Source organism: Carassius carassius, chromosome 47, assembly GCF_963082965.1.
Source record: "Carassius carassius chromosome 47, fCarCar2.1, whole genome shotgun sequence".
Taxonomy (NCBI): domain Eukaryota; kingdom Metazoa; phylum Chordata; class Actinopteri; order Cypriniformes; family Cyprinidae; genus Carassius; species Carassius carassius.
Window position 1 is genome coordinate 5,259,058 of NC_081801.1, and position 13,578 is coordinate 5,272,635.

At 36.4% G+C, this 13,578-nt stretch overlaps 1 protein-coding gene across 1 annotated transcript in view; it reads right to left on the reverse strand.

The window, feature by feature from the left end:
* LOC132130286 (E3 ubiquitin-protein ligase NEDD4-like) overlaps positions 1–13,578 on the reverse strand; it is a 74,970-nt gene that overhangs the window by 54,593 nt on the left and 6,799 nt on the right. Inside the window, exon 2 of the mRNA XM_059541979.1 lies at positions 8,294–8,367. Within this exon, the coding sequence (XP_059397962.1) occupies positions 8,294–8,367 (74 nt within the window). The remainder of the gene's footprint in view (positions 1–8,293; positions 8,368–13,578) is intronic.

The window sequence follows — 13,578 nt, forward strand, 5'->3', positions numbered from 1 at the left end:
AAAATAATTCTGACTAAGAGATATGCTACAATGATAACCATTGATTCACAAACAAACACACATCATTTGCATCATTCTCCATTCATTCAAGTCTAAACTGCTGAAAATTCTGCAAAAATATAATAGTCATCATTTACTCACTCTCAAGTTGTTTTAAACCTGAATGAGTTTCTTTCTTCTGTTGAACAAAAGTTATTTTGAAGAATGTGGGTATGTCTCCAGTGACTTCCACACTATTTTTAAATATATTTTTTATATATTCAAGTTAATGGGGACCAGAAACTGTTATTTTATTCATCAAAATATTGATATTTGGTGCCTGTGTACCGATTCTCATTTTGCACGGAGAAGGACAATGAAATATTTGCCATATTGATATTTTGTCCCCTAATCATTTATGTAACACCTAGGATTGTGTGGTGTATTTAAATCCTGATTTTTGTTAGTTTGGGATCTTTTTATTTATTTATTTATTTTTGCCATTTTTAAATTGATTTATTTAACTTAGTATAAAATAATAGATAATAATGTGCTACTATAGGAATATAATCAGATTACATTAAAAAAAAAATTAAATGCAATTAAAATGACTAAATTATCAGCACTAATTTTACAGATTTATAAATATATTATAAATATATTATAATAAATATATTATATCATATTCAATCCAATTGAACTAACACCAAGAGTGAATGAGGTAAAGTTGAAAAAGTGGTCAGGAAATAGGAGGGAGACAATTAAGGATTAGCACAGCAGGACTGATTAGTTTACCAAACAGGAACAAATAAACACACAATAGGGCCTTTTACACCACAGGAACCTTTTCATAGTTCCAGAACTAATTGTGGAACTAACCACTTTTCCAGAACTAATTGTGGAACTAACCACTTTTGCGTGTTTTTGCACCACAGGAACTAGGGAACTTTTAGTACCGGACTGCCTTTTTCGAGAACCAAATTAGCTCCTACTCCAGAGCAGGGTCTAACCAGTGCAACTGGTATTAACCGTGACATAAGTAGACATTGATTGGCCAGACGTGTTCTAAAACACCCTCACCCGCCATGATTTATAATGCTGTGTAACATACTGTAAGCATTGTGTCACCTTATTTCGCAAGTATGACAAACAGCAATAAATATACGGAGGCTGAAGTGTCGGCACTTGTAGCAAATATAGCACTGCCAGTTGTCTTTGGAGATTCTTAATCCTACTTTCCGTTCTTTCAATCACTCTACTTATACGACAACATTCCATGTAAATTATTATGAAACCGGCGAGAGACAACAAAAACACAGCTCCGATCACAGCGTCATCCATCCTCCTGTTGTTAACATTATTCTTCTTTGTTAACATTGTTAAACTTCACGCACAAATAACATCGCTGTCGACCAGCTTACGTCACGTCCTAGTACACACTGTCGGTGCGAATGCAACCCTTTAAATGGTACTGGAAAATAGTTTGCGCAAAATCGTCCCAGTACTTTAGTACTGTACATTTAGTTCTGTAATTAAAGTGGTGCGAAAGGCCCTAATGAGAGACTAAATCGAGGTCAGAGGTACATCTAGTCCCTATCCCATGTGGTAAAGTTTTATAACAATCTTATAAGATGGATATGATTGACAGTAGTAGATTAAATATTTTGCAAAAAGTTCTATACTGTAAGTGTGCTTCATTTTGTAGTATGAAACTTAGAACTAATATGAAACACAGAACTGTATAACTGACATTAGACGATTAAAAACGTGTGTGCTTTCATTGTGAATTTATAGGAAAACACACACGCACTCATACTTAAAACTTCATAAAATGTATTGTTTTAATATACTTAAATCACAACAGACAAAACATATCGCTTTCAAAACATATAAAATTATGTCCTTTCCATACAGGATTTTACACCTGAAACTTTAAAGAGAATACACTGACAAAGGGATGTGAAGACTTTCACAACAACAAACACAAAGTTCAAGGACAGATGTCATCATGGTTGTTGTTGTTTTTTTAAGAACTCAATGGAATTTTACTTAATTTACAGAAAACAAGAAACTTAGAAGGAAAATCAAAAACAGAAAGTGTTGTACAAAAACATCAGGCTGTGTGACTAGGAACTGCTGATTTGACTGAATCCCAGGAGGCTTACTCTCTCCTTAAGGGTCTAGTGGATGTTTTCATGCTGGTATAATAATAATAATAACAACCGACACCTTTATTCTCTTTCGTTAGCATCGTCTCACATACAGATAACAAGATCTATATATATTTTTGTACATGTTAGAGTAAAAAAAAACACATGAAAGTAGAGGTGGGTGATATGCTGGGCTGCATTAATGCACAGGCTTGCCAGGACTTCTGCCCAGGGCACCGGGCTGAGGGGGACCCGTTGATGCCAGAAATTATTGTAACTGCATTTTATAGTAAGTCGACACTCAACAGATCCTTTAAAATTATGCTTTATTGAAGTGAAGTGAAAGTGAAGTGAAAGTGACATACGGCCAAGTATGGTGACCCATACTTAGAATTTGTGCTCTGCTTTTAACCCATCCAAAGTGCACACACACACAGCAGTGAACACACACACACACACCATGAACACACACCCGGAGCAGTGGGCAGTTGGGGGTTCGGTGCCTTGCTCAAGGGCACCTAAGTCGTGGTATTGAAGGTGGAGAGAGCACTGTACATGCACTCCCCCCACCTACAATTCATGCCGGCCTGAGACTCGAACTCACAACCCTTCGGTTGCGAGTCCGACTCACTAACCATTAGGCCACAACTTCCCTTCCTTCCCCTTTAATTTTTTGCTTTTGCTTTTTCTTTAATCATTGCTTTGAATGCAAGTGTTGCGTTGCACGTCCTGCGCAAGAAGGGTCAGTCAAATGCTCCCAAATTCGAAAGAGAGAAAAGTTGGCAAAAATAAAGTGGAAAGTCAATCAAATTTGTTAAATAAAATTACAAAAATAAATTACAAAGCTCACAACATATTTTAACACAGGCCTAGGAGAAGATGGAGAAGATCATGGTCATAGGCTAGCAGGAGCTAGACAGCCTATAGTAGGCTATGAATAGTCAAATAATTAACTAATAAACTTAAATAATTAATTTTCATCTTAACAGTTGAGCTCGCAAGTAGTTAGTTAGCCACTACAATTGTAGAATATAATACTTTTATGATGTATCACAATGCTGATGTGAACGATTTTTCTTAAATGTAATTAAACAGACCAATCATAGATACTAATGTATGGTTTTATTGTAAATAAAGTACTCCTGTTATAGACTATAATTATAAAAAAATGTTGCATATGCCTTTGGAAGCAAAGCACTTAATTGCGTCTGATGTTTCCAGACAATCCTATTTCTTCCAGATTATAAACTTCTAAAGAAAGACATTTGGGCACATTTCAGTTTGTGCCCTAATCCTCATGCATGAATGAGAAAATAATGCGGGACGTGGTTCCTTTTAAAATTAGTTTTTAAGCGCAATGAGCCACCAAAAAGATCTCAATACATTATTAGTGCAAATACACATAACTTTTTTTCAGGTACACTAGGTGTATTTAGCAGCAGCATTCAAGAAATTTTATGAACAAATATAAAAATAAAACACTTCTGGATTTCCTGTTGCCTCTAATTGAATTTTTAAGGATTCGGCTTTCTTTATTAGAATAAAACATTATACCACTTTTGAGACGGGACATTCTCGCCTTGGTAAACATATTAAGCGTTTTGAACAGACGGATGTTCTCCGGGTATAAAAGGAAATGTCATTTCCAGGAGAAGATAAAAAAATACGATGAGTGACATTCGTGTGTGCAGATATAAAAGTAAAGTGTATAAATATTTTTTTTAAAAATGAAAAAAAAAAAGCTAAATCATTCTGAGAATAGCCTGAAGACAGAAGGCAAGAGTTGGAAAAATCTGTCTGCTTTGGAATTTCTTGGATCTTTGAAATTTTGTGGGTCAGCACTAGAGAAATCTTAGACCATTAAATCACTGTCCCATTTTCCCATGTTAAAGGTCACGAACAGTGTGCACTGTTACCATAGAGTTGGGCGACTTTGCAGGGGACTTGGCTTTTTACTTGATTGCGCGCAAAAAGCAGAAATTAGAGGGGAAATGTGGGAAATACAAATCTAAAGGGAATTCTGAGGCAGAGAACCCTCTCAACTCACTGATCTTAACTGATTCAAGTCAATTAAACCAAAGGTGAACAGGATTATCAACTGTATTTGCAAAAAACTGCAGCTTCATTGACATTTTCAAGGGCTTTAGTTTCAAGGATGATAGCAATCTGTTGTCAAATGAAAACGCAGAGTTTAAGAACTATACAGTTCAATGTTAAGCTTGCTAGCAATAGGATAACAACAAAGATGAATAAAAACTCAAATTAAACAAAAATTACTGAAACTAATATATGGATAAAAGAATCCCAATCCAAAAACAGTGCGTTTTGCTCAGATTAGTGCACGAGAAAAGAAAACTCTCTGTTCAGACATCTGTGATGGTGCCTTGTGGCATCCACTTGCTCAGCTGCATGTATTTTGCTTAAATTAGCACAGATGTAGCATGGTCCTCATGAACCAAACATGCCAGACTCAGAAAGAGACTCATGCCGTTAACCAATCTGCCCATAGAGGAGATACCCATAATGGTATTAGAATGCATATCTATGGCCTATAGGATGTTGGGATACACACACTCATGCTGACAGTTGAATGCACTCTCTCCCTCTCTCACACACACACACACACACACACACACACACACACACACACACACACACTCTCTCTCTCTCTCTCTCTCTCTCTCGCTCTCTCTCCAGGACTCCGTGATTGGAGCAGACAGGTCTCATGGAGCCTACAGTAGATCAGCTCAGTTAGAACAGAAGGAGCTGTGACGTCTACACCACAGGAGCAGGAGAGACGGAAAGAAAGAGAGAACTGAGAGAGAGAAATAAGACAAATATAAGCCATTCCACACATACATTTCTTCCTGTTTGAATTAAAACTGGCTTTTGCAGCAAATGTGCCGTTTAATGTTTATCTACAAAAAAACAAACAAAAAAAAAACATTTGATGACAGCGTACTGCAGGATATAAAAAAAGACAAAAACAAAGATCCTCTTTTCAGTAAAAAGAACCAGTTGCCTTTCTGACAGATGCATGGCCTGTTATATGTAATGTAGAACGTGTATTTGCATATGATTGGGTTACAAAACTACCCCAAGGTTCACTCTAACCCTATGGCAGCAGCAAATATGAACTCACAAGAGTTTCCACAGCTCAACGGTCACAATACATACATTATAAGAAAATGGCTGGAAAATAGCTGCCTGGTGGTGTTGCCAAGATGGCCACTAAATGAACTGACTCACTTAAAAAAAAAGTGTTATTATCAAGTAACCAACAATTTGTTGTAGCACCAATTTTGACAATTAGCCAAGGTTAACATTTGTAAAATCCTCTATCCACAGTAAACACCCATTACAACTCTGATATATTCAGTTTTTGACAGAGTGTGGTATAGTAAAGTTTTTTAGGAGGAAGGAAATTAATGCTTTTATTCAGCAAGGGCACTTTAATTCGATCAGAAGTGACAGTTTAGACATTACAAAATATTTTTATTTTAAATGCACGCCGTTCCTTTTAACATTTTATTCCTCAAAGAATCTGGAAAAATTATTTTAAGCTGTAATAATATATTGCACAATATTACTGTTTTTGCTGTATTTTTTATTAAATGCAATGCAGCCATGGTCAACATAAGAGCCTCATTTTAAAAACATTTTTAAAAATCTTACAATTTTCTAGTCTTCTTTTTTTTTATAGTAACTTAGCTGAGTAATAGAATACTTCTCAAATATAACACACTACTCCAAGTTAAGTGATTGTGGCACTTTGTCTTGGACTAAATGAGGTTACTGACTGTGAAAGAAAAAAGGAAAGAACTACACTGGTCTGTTAGGCAACAAAAACAAATATAAGTCCATTATGCAACAGAGTGGGGAACAGCAGATAAGGCTGTATTTATCCGAGTCATTTTGCATTACAAAGGGCCAAGCACCAGACACTTCCACTTTGAAGTTGACGTTCAAATCAGATTTGTGATTAGGTGCCAATTGTTTAGCCTTTTGAGATTTATCAAAGGTGAGATTTATCAGTGAGATTTATCAGGGAAGGTTTGATACCAAACCTTCCCTGAGCCTCTTATAAAGGCACAAGTCTGAAGTTAAAATAAAAACAAAACAAAAAACAATTTTCTTAGACATCTTAGCAGCGTTTAAAGCTACATTTATATTAGGTTATGTTAATGTTTAACAATTGTATGGTATAAACATAACTTACAAACTTCCAATAGGGATGTCAAAATTTCCTAATCCCCATAAAAATAGTAGTAAAATGACACTGCATTTTGACACAGAGTTGGACAATCAAGTAAATGCAAGTGGTTATTATTTTCTAACTTAACTCACATTATTTATTAGCTAACTAAAGGTGTTTGAAAAAATGACAGTCATAGACGGATATATATACACACAACCCTCTACACTGCGAGTAAATCACTCGCATATGCGACTAAATTTTACTAAATTTAGCCATCGGCTAATAAATTCTTAGATTTTACTCGCCAGTTTGTGTTCGAGGCTATTATAAGATTAGCACAGATATATTTTGTCTCGCTGAACACTGACTGAGTGCTTCAGAATTTCGCTCTCCATCAAGCGATCTGTATTTTTTCAATCATCTCAATGGAAGCACAGTGCACCTGTATTTACCGAACTGTAAACTCTCTGTGAAGGCGCACGACTCGCCGTCGCTTTGCTGACAGCGCTGTTTCTCACACATGCAAAGAGAGAGAGCGAGAGTCTTACCAAGCTGAATAGATGCGCTACATGTAAACTATATTCTTTGTTTTATTTTCCTGTCAAAATAATGGAGTTCATTAAGAATTATTCAATTGTTTCGAAACAAGCAGAAGTTATGCCGGTTTCTCCGGTAGTGGGCGGAGCTAATGCGCAATTGGCAATTTCATTGGCTGGCGCTGATCTCTTACCGTCCCTGTTTTGATTTCAGCAAATCAGATCGACCGAACGCAGACAACGTGATTAATATTCATGAACCCAGCAGCTCATCAATCCGTAGTGCATTGTATATTGTTAGTATGGTAGTAGAATTAGTAGTAGTATTATCTTTCAATAATAACTAATATGATCTATTACTTTTTTTTTTTTTTACAGAAACCCTCAATGACCAAAAATATCTTAAGCATCACCACCAGTCTTAAGTTCAGTTAAAATTACAAATATGCATTCATACATGGTTATCAAGTTTTAGTTCTAATCACTAAAGTTATATCATTAAATAGTGCTTAATACCATAATATAATGCTTGACTGACTGATTAAGAAGCTAAGATTTAAGAATCTTAAGAATATGATTGGAATCATATGTGTGTGTGCTCTTGTTTTTGTGACATATCAGGACACAACTCTGTATAATTTTTCAAAACACTTATAAATCATACAGAATGAGTTTTTTTGAGAAAGTAAAAATGCACTAAGTTTCCTGTGAGGGTTAGGGTTAGGTGTAGGGTTGGTGTAGGGCCATAGAATATACAGATTGTACAGTATAAAAACCATTACGCCTATGGGATGTCCCCACTTTTCACAAAAACAAACGTGTGTGTGTGTGTGTAAAATAGTATATCAGCCTGGAGAGTAAACTTAAAATTTTACTAGCCAATGGCGATTATATTGCCAAGGTGTGAGTAGAGGGTAGAGATTATTATATATTATATATATATATATATATATATATATATATATATATATATATAGTCAAAGTCAGCATGAAATGCTGTGAGTGGCCTATAAAATTACATATAAGCTTTATGCAATCTATTTTAATGCCCATCTGACATTAAACTTACAAGATTAAAAAAGTTAAGTGATATGTTTAGAAATGACAGTTATTTACGCACTCTCTGACCTCTGACTTTAGAACCTGAGAACTTCAGAATTAAATAAATAGAACTTGCAACACTGCACAAATGTTCCCTTTGTGCTCCTTTCCTGGGAGACAGATCATTTGTTTGGATAAGTCTATTGTCTAAATTGAGAGAAAGACTCACAGAGTGAAGTTCAGTTATTCAGGCACATAACTAAAGAGGCAAATACACAAACACATTCATGCGCACACACATCCAAAAGCTTCCAACATTTGCATTTGCTAATGAATGAGCGAACAGACTGAACAGGTCTCTCTGGACGCATCCTTTAATTCTTCCTTACCTGGCACCAATGATGTCCTTCTTCGCCAGATCAATGCCAGCAATGACCTTGACACGAAGAATACGAGATTCATTCTGCAAAACATGACACACACAGAAAAACACCATCATGAATATATCAATATCTCAGATGAGTCTAGAAGACTAAAAAACATTTCGCCTAGTAGCCTAAATTTAAGCTGAGTCCAAGTTGTGAGAGCGTCCTAATTTCACCTCCAGGACAGGATGAAAAAGGAGCATCTTAAAGAAATTAGAAGGAAGCAGCAGCCAAAAAAGCTTTTGTGTTTATTAATAGACACAAAGACACTATAGCGTCTGTGAAAAATAAATCCCTCTGGGAGCTATAGATGTCCTTTAGATCTAGAATACCACTATTTTTCACCATTTTATTGTCTTATGGCTGAATGAGGTGTCTAAACTTCTCAGCTTGGCCTTCAGATGCTCTCCAGCAATAGGTACAACCACCATTTCACGACTCCCACTCTGCATAAGAGCGTCCCGCCCCCCCAACATCACCTTGGTCTGCATTCAATCGCTATTCATGACACTCACGATTACACAATGAGCATCTTATTCACCCTTTCAGCTTTTGAAGCTCACCAGTCCAGAAATGATGCACTGTAGAGATTAAGAAAGGCCCTCTTCTACTGCTTTACCCACTTCTGCTCTCTACATGACTGAAATTCCCTTTCAATTCATGTCTGACGGTGTGCATTACCACGAGACATGCATCATTTGTGCAGTCGAGACAAACAACAACAACAACAACCAGTGTGACAGTTTCTATTTATCATGCCTGCCATTTATGACTTAATTATTACAGAACGAATACAATTTGGATGAGATAGGAGAAGCCGTTATATTCTGACAGGCAATAGGGTGTTACTGTCATCACATCGGGTGGCCCTGATGGATCTGTGCTTTACATATAAAATGCAAACAGATTTCTTTGCAGAAAACTACTATCTGGTATAAAAAAAGGTTTAAAAATGTATAAACATTTTTTTTTTTTGGAAAGCATGATAAAACTCATGTTAATTTATTTTCAAAAAGCCATCAAAGAATTAAAAAATTTGAGGTCAGTCTTTTTTTTCTTTATAAGAAATTAATAATTTTATTCAGCAAAGGTGCACTAAATTGACCAAAAGTGACACTAGACTAGGGCTGTCAACGAATATTCTAAATTCGAATATGTATTCGAATAGTTTAAAAAAAACGAATTTCGAAGGTGAAAATTAATATTCGAATAAAAAAAAAATGTGGAAAAAAGGCCCGCGGTAGTAGAGGCGTGGTTGTCTGCTTTGCGAGTGGGCACGCTAGCGCGCCTGAGGGTTCAGGGACAGGTCACAGCCTCACAGGAGTCGCACTGTCTGGCACAGCATCACTGCTGAAAGTTGACGCGTCTTCATGGAAGATGCCAGCAAGTGCAGAGCCCAACTCGACCGCAGCAGAGAAAATGAGGTAAAATTGTTGACCCGCGAGATTGTTGAATGCAAGCTATTTAAGATACAGTTAGCATACCATTCGACAACTAGCAACATGAGGTCACATCTCAAAAATGTGCACCCAAATGAGCATGGCATAATGTGTGGAACTCCAGCTAAACAGTCACGTCTTGACACTTAACGTTACTTTGCATCGCCCGCCGCAAGCACTTTGTCTGCAACATGACAAGAGGCCATAACGGATAAAATAATTTCGTTCATTTTTAAGGACATGAGACAAGGAAAAAAGGAAAAGTTGTCAAGGAAAAGTTCCATGTTTACCACAGCACAGCTTGCTCGGAGCATTCAATGTCAGTTCTATATGCTGTAAAACTTCAATTAATATTAATAATATTTGTTTCAATCGCTGAATGAAGCCTGCTATATTTGGGACAACAGTTGCGACCTTAAATTGCTTGCACAAAAATTTGTTTGTTCATTTAAACCATTATGCGCAGAGAACGTGAGGGTGAGAGAGCGTGAGGTCTGCAGTCTTGGCCATTAGTTGATTTCCTTGTTTTTGTGTAGGTAATACGTTGTCATATATGTTTAAACTTAAATAGACTATCTATACAAGTAGTTATGTCTCTTTGTATTATTTTTGCCTGTTATTGACGTAATGCGCGTCATTGACGACATGCGCAACCAGATGTTCGAATAGTTCGAATATTCGTGTATTTTTTAGAGGAAATATTCAAACGTCAATTTTGAGCAATTTTGACAGCCCTACACTAGACATTTACAATTTTAGAAATAACCATTTCAAATAACAGCACAACTGTTATGTGAACTGTTTTCATAAAACTAAAGGTTTTTGAGGAGCAAATCAGTATATTCAAATGATTTCTGAAGGATTATGTGACACTAGGGCTGGGACAACGCGTCGAGATCATAGATGACGTCGACGCAAAAAATATGTCAACACAAAATATGCGCATCGATTTGTCGACCTGTTTTTATTTCTCTAAAAAACGTTTGCAAAACGTTTACCTTATGTGCGCTGAATATACGCGATGGCCGGATCAACATTCTGTCCAACGTTATATAACCAATCCAGGGGTTTTTCTGCATTGATCTTTTTTTTGGCGGCTGTCAAAGCCTTATTTGATCGGTGAGTGATGTTGAATAGAATGACTGTGCTGCGCCTGACAGGGCGCGTACGAGAGAGAGAGCCCCGGCTCTTCTTGCTCTCTCTCTCCCTCGTGCATATTAATCAAAATCATTAAACACGATAGAAAAACACCAAAGTTTCTCAGGCTGCTGGCTCTCACTGTTAATTTTTTTTTTTTTTTTTGGGAAAAGCTCTCTGTATTAGCTTAAAGCCCTCAAGTTTACATTGGTTACTGTATTCTTTCAATTGCTCTAAACAAGTATTTTGGGTGACCTTTTTTATTGAATGCTAGACATCAAGTTGTAGTTATTTTCATCTGAAAGAAGAACTTTTTTCAGTAAGCTAGGCCCTATGTGTTCAGTAAGCTTGTTTCAGTAAGCTATGTGTTTTCAAGGCTTCAAGGTTTTATTGAATGCTATCTCTATACAAGTGCAAAGTAATGCATTCTTAGTCAGTCTTTTATTTTGTAATTTTAAGAGCAATAAACATATATTGCAATGTTAAGGAATTCATGTTTTTTTCATTCAGATATGTAAATCAACATGTATAAATTGTTAGTAGTCAATTAATGGGGAGATAATCTAAATCGAATCGGTCTGGGAAAATTAATCGTTATATTAATCGATGCATCGAAAAAATAATCGCTAGATTAATCGTTTAAAAAATAATCGTTTATCCCAGCCCTATGTGACACTGATGACTGAATAATGATGCTGAAAATTCAGCTTGGCCATCACAGGCAAAAGTAATCACATTTCAAAATATATTCAAATAGAAAAGTTATTTAAATTGTAATAATATTTCACATTCCAGGTCATTAAGAGCAAACCAGTGTCCAGTTGCAGATGAAGGCAAAGCTCTTCCCTCATTCCGTATACACTACTCACAAAACCTTCGGGTGAAATTTCAGAATGCACTTAAAATGCACGATATAACCTTTACAGGTGAACTTAATTTGACCTTCTCTAAACTTCTGAATGAACATGTCTGTGACGAGTGGGGCGGAGCCGAGAGACGTGGGAACAAAGCGAGGCCGGTGGAGTGATTGGAGATGAACGACACCTGTTCGACCCACCGGTCTCGAGTCCCACGGAGGAGATGGAAGGATAAAACTGGAGCGACGACAGTGAAGGACTCAAGAATTTTGCCTGTGATTAAAAAAAAAATACCATAGCAAAAACAACTAGATTTATATACATTTCAAATATTAAAGTGTTAAAGACAAGTAATAAGATAGGTCAGTAATAAGAAAGGAACAAACAAATAAATTAGCAATATAAATAAATACAACTAAACTAAATTTCAGGTACAGAAACTGTAATTAAAACTTTAAAAACACTGCATAGTTTTCTTTTTATAAATAAAATAAAGATTAATCAAGTTATTAAATATATTCAGTCAAGATCAGTGAATGATTTTCTTTTGTTCTTTGATTAACAATGACAGGCAGCGCGTTTATGTCTCTTTAAGCAAAAATACTGCACACGTGTGTTTTCTTTCTCATCTGTTTATGTTCACGTTAGACAAAAACGGCTGCGTTTATGTATCGTAGTTTCGACTTGGAACAACCTTTTCTACACCTAAAATACACAGAACAGTCAGAGAACGGGCACAAACCGGGAACCGGCAGCGTGACTACCGACCGCTGCTCTCGGTGCACGCGCTTGTGCTTATGTGCGCTGCACACAAACATGCTATAATAAGTTTTGAGATTCTAAGCTACTTTAGTGATAAATCACAGGACAGCTCTGACTAGTGTTGTCAAAAGACCCGGTACTTCGGTACCAAGTCGGTACTAAAAAACTTTAAAAGTGACGGTACCAGGTTTCTTTAAGTACCGGTAGTACCGAGGTCCCGTTCAAACCCGGTTCAGCGCTATGATTTCCGCGAAGCAGAAAACAAGGACGGAATCTCAAAATCCAGTCATGAAAATGAAACTTACATTTTAATATGGACAGTCATAGAATTTGTCAAAGTTGGCATAAATTTATCAAATCAAATCTCCATATGGACCAGTATCTGTAAATGTTAAGCCGCAAAAGTTGTTTGAAATATGAATCCGTGTTCTGCGCGTCTCTGTGTGAATTAATGAATGACAGAGACGTGCGGGTTTGTTTACTACATAGACTGAAGCGCATGATGCTTGCATTAGTTTTAGCATCTGAGCTTCAGAGTTCTCTCTCCATCAAGCGATCTGAACTTTTCAATCTGAAATTGTAATTATTTCCCACCATTCTCTATTTGAGGTTAAAAGAAAAACACTACAGAAGGGCAAGCAAGACCCAGAGTTACAAACCCACCTTCCGTTCTAACTCGATCCATTCAATTGCCTACTTCACACACTCAAGACAGACACTTGAAGAGATGAATTGGTCGGGCAGAGATGATGACTGGGTTTCGTCCATTAGCGGAAATGATAACTCATTGGTATTGCTGATGAAGGCCAGGACCACTGAAGAAGGACTTGAAGAGGACACGAGAAACCACTAAAAAACTAAGTAATAACTAAAGAAAAGGGCTGCTACTCTTTACTCCCGCTAAAGAGAAAAAATAATTATTTTGTAACATTATAAACATCTTTACTTTCAATCAAATTACTAACATTAATTTCCTTAAAATAAATAAATAAAGCGTACATATGCCTTTAAATGAGACAAAATTATGTTTCTCTTGCACTTGATGCTTGGTTGA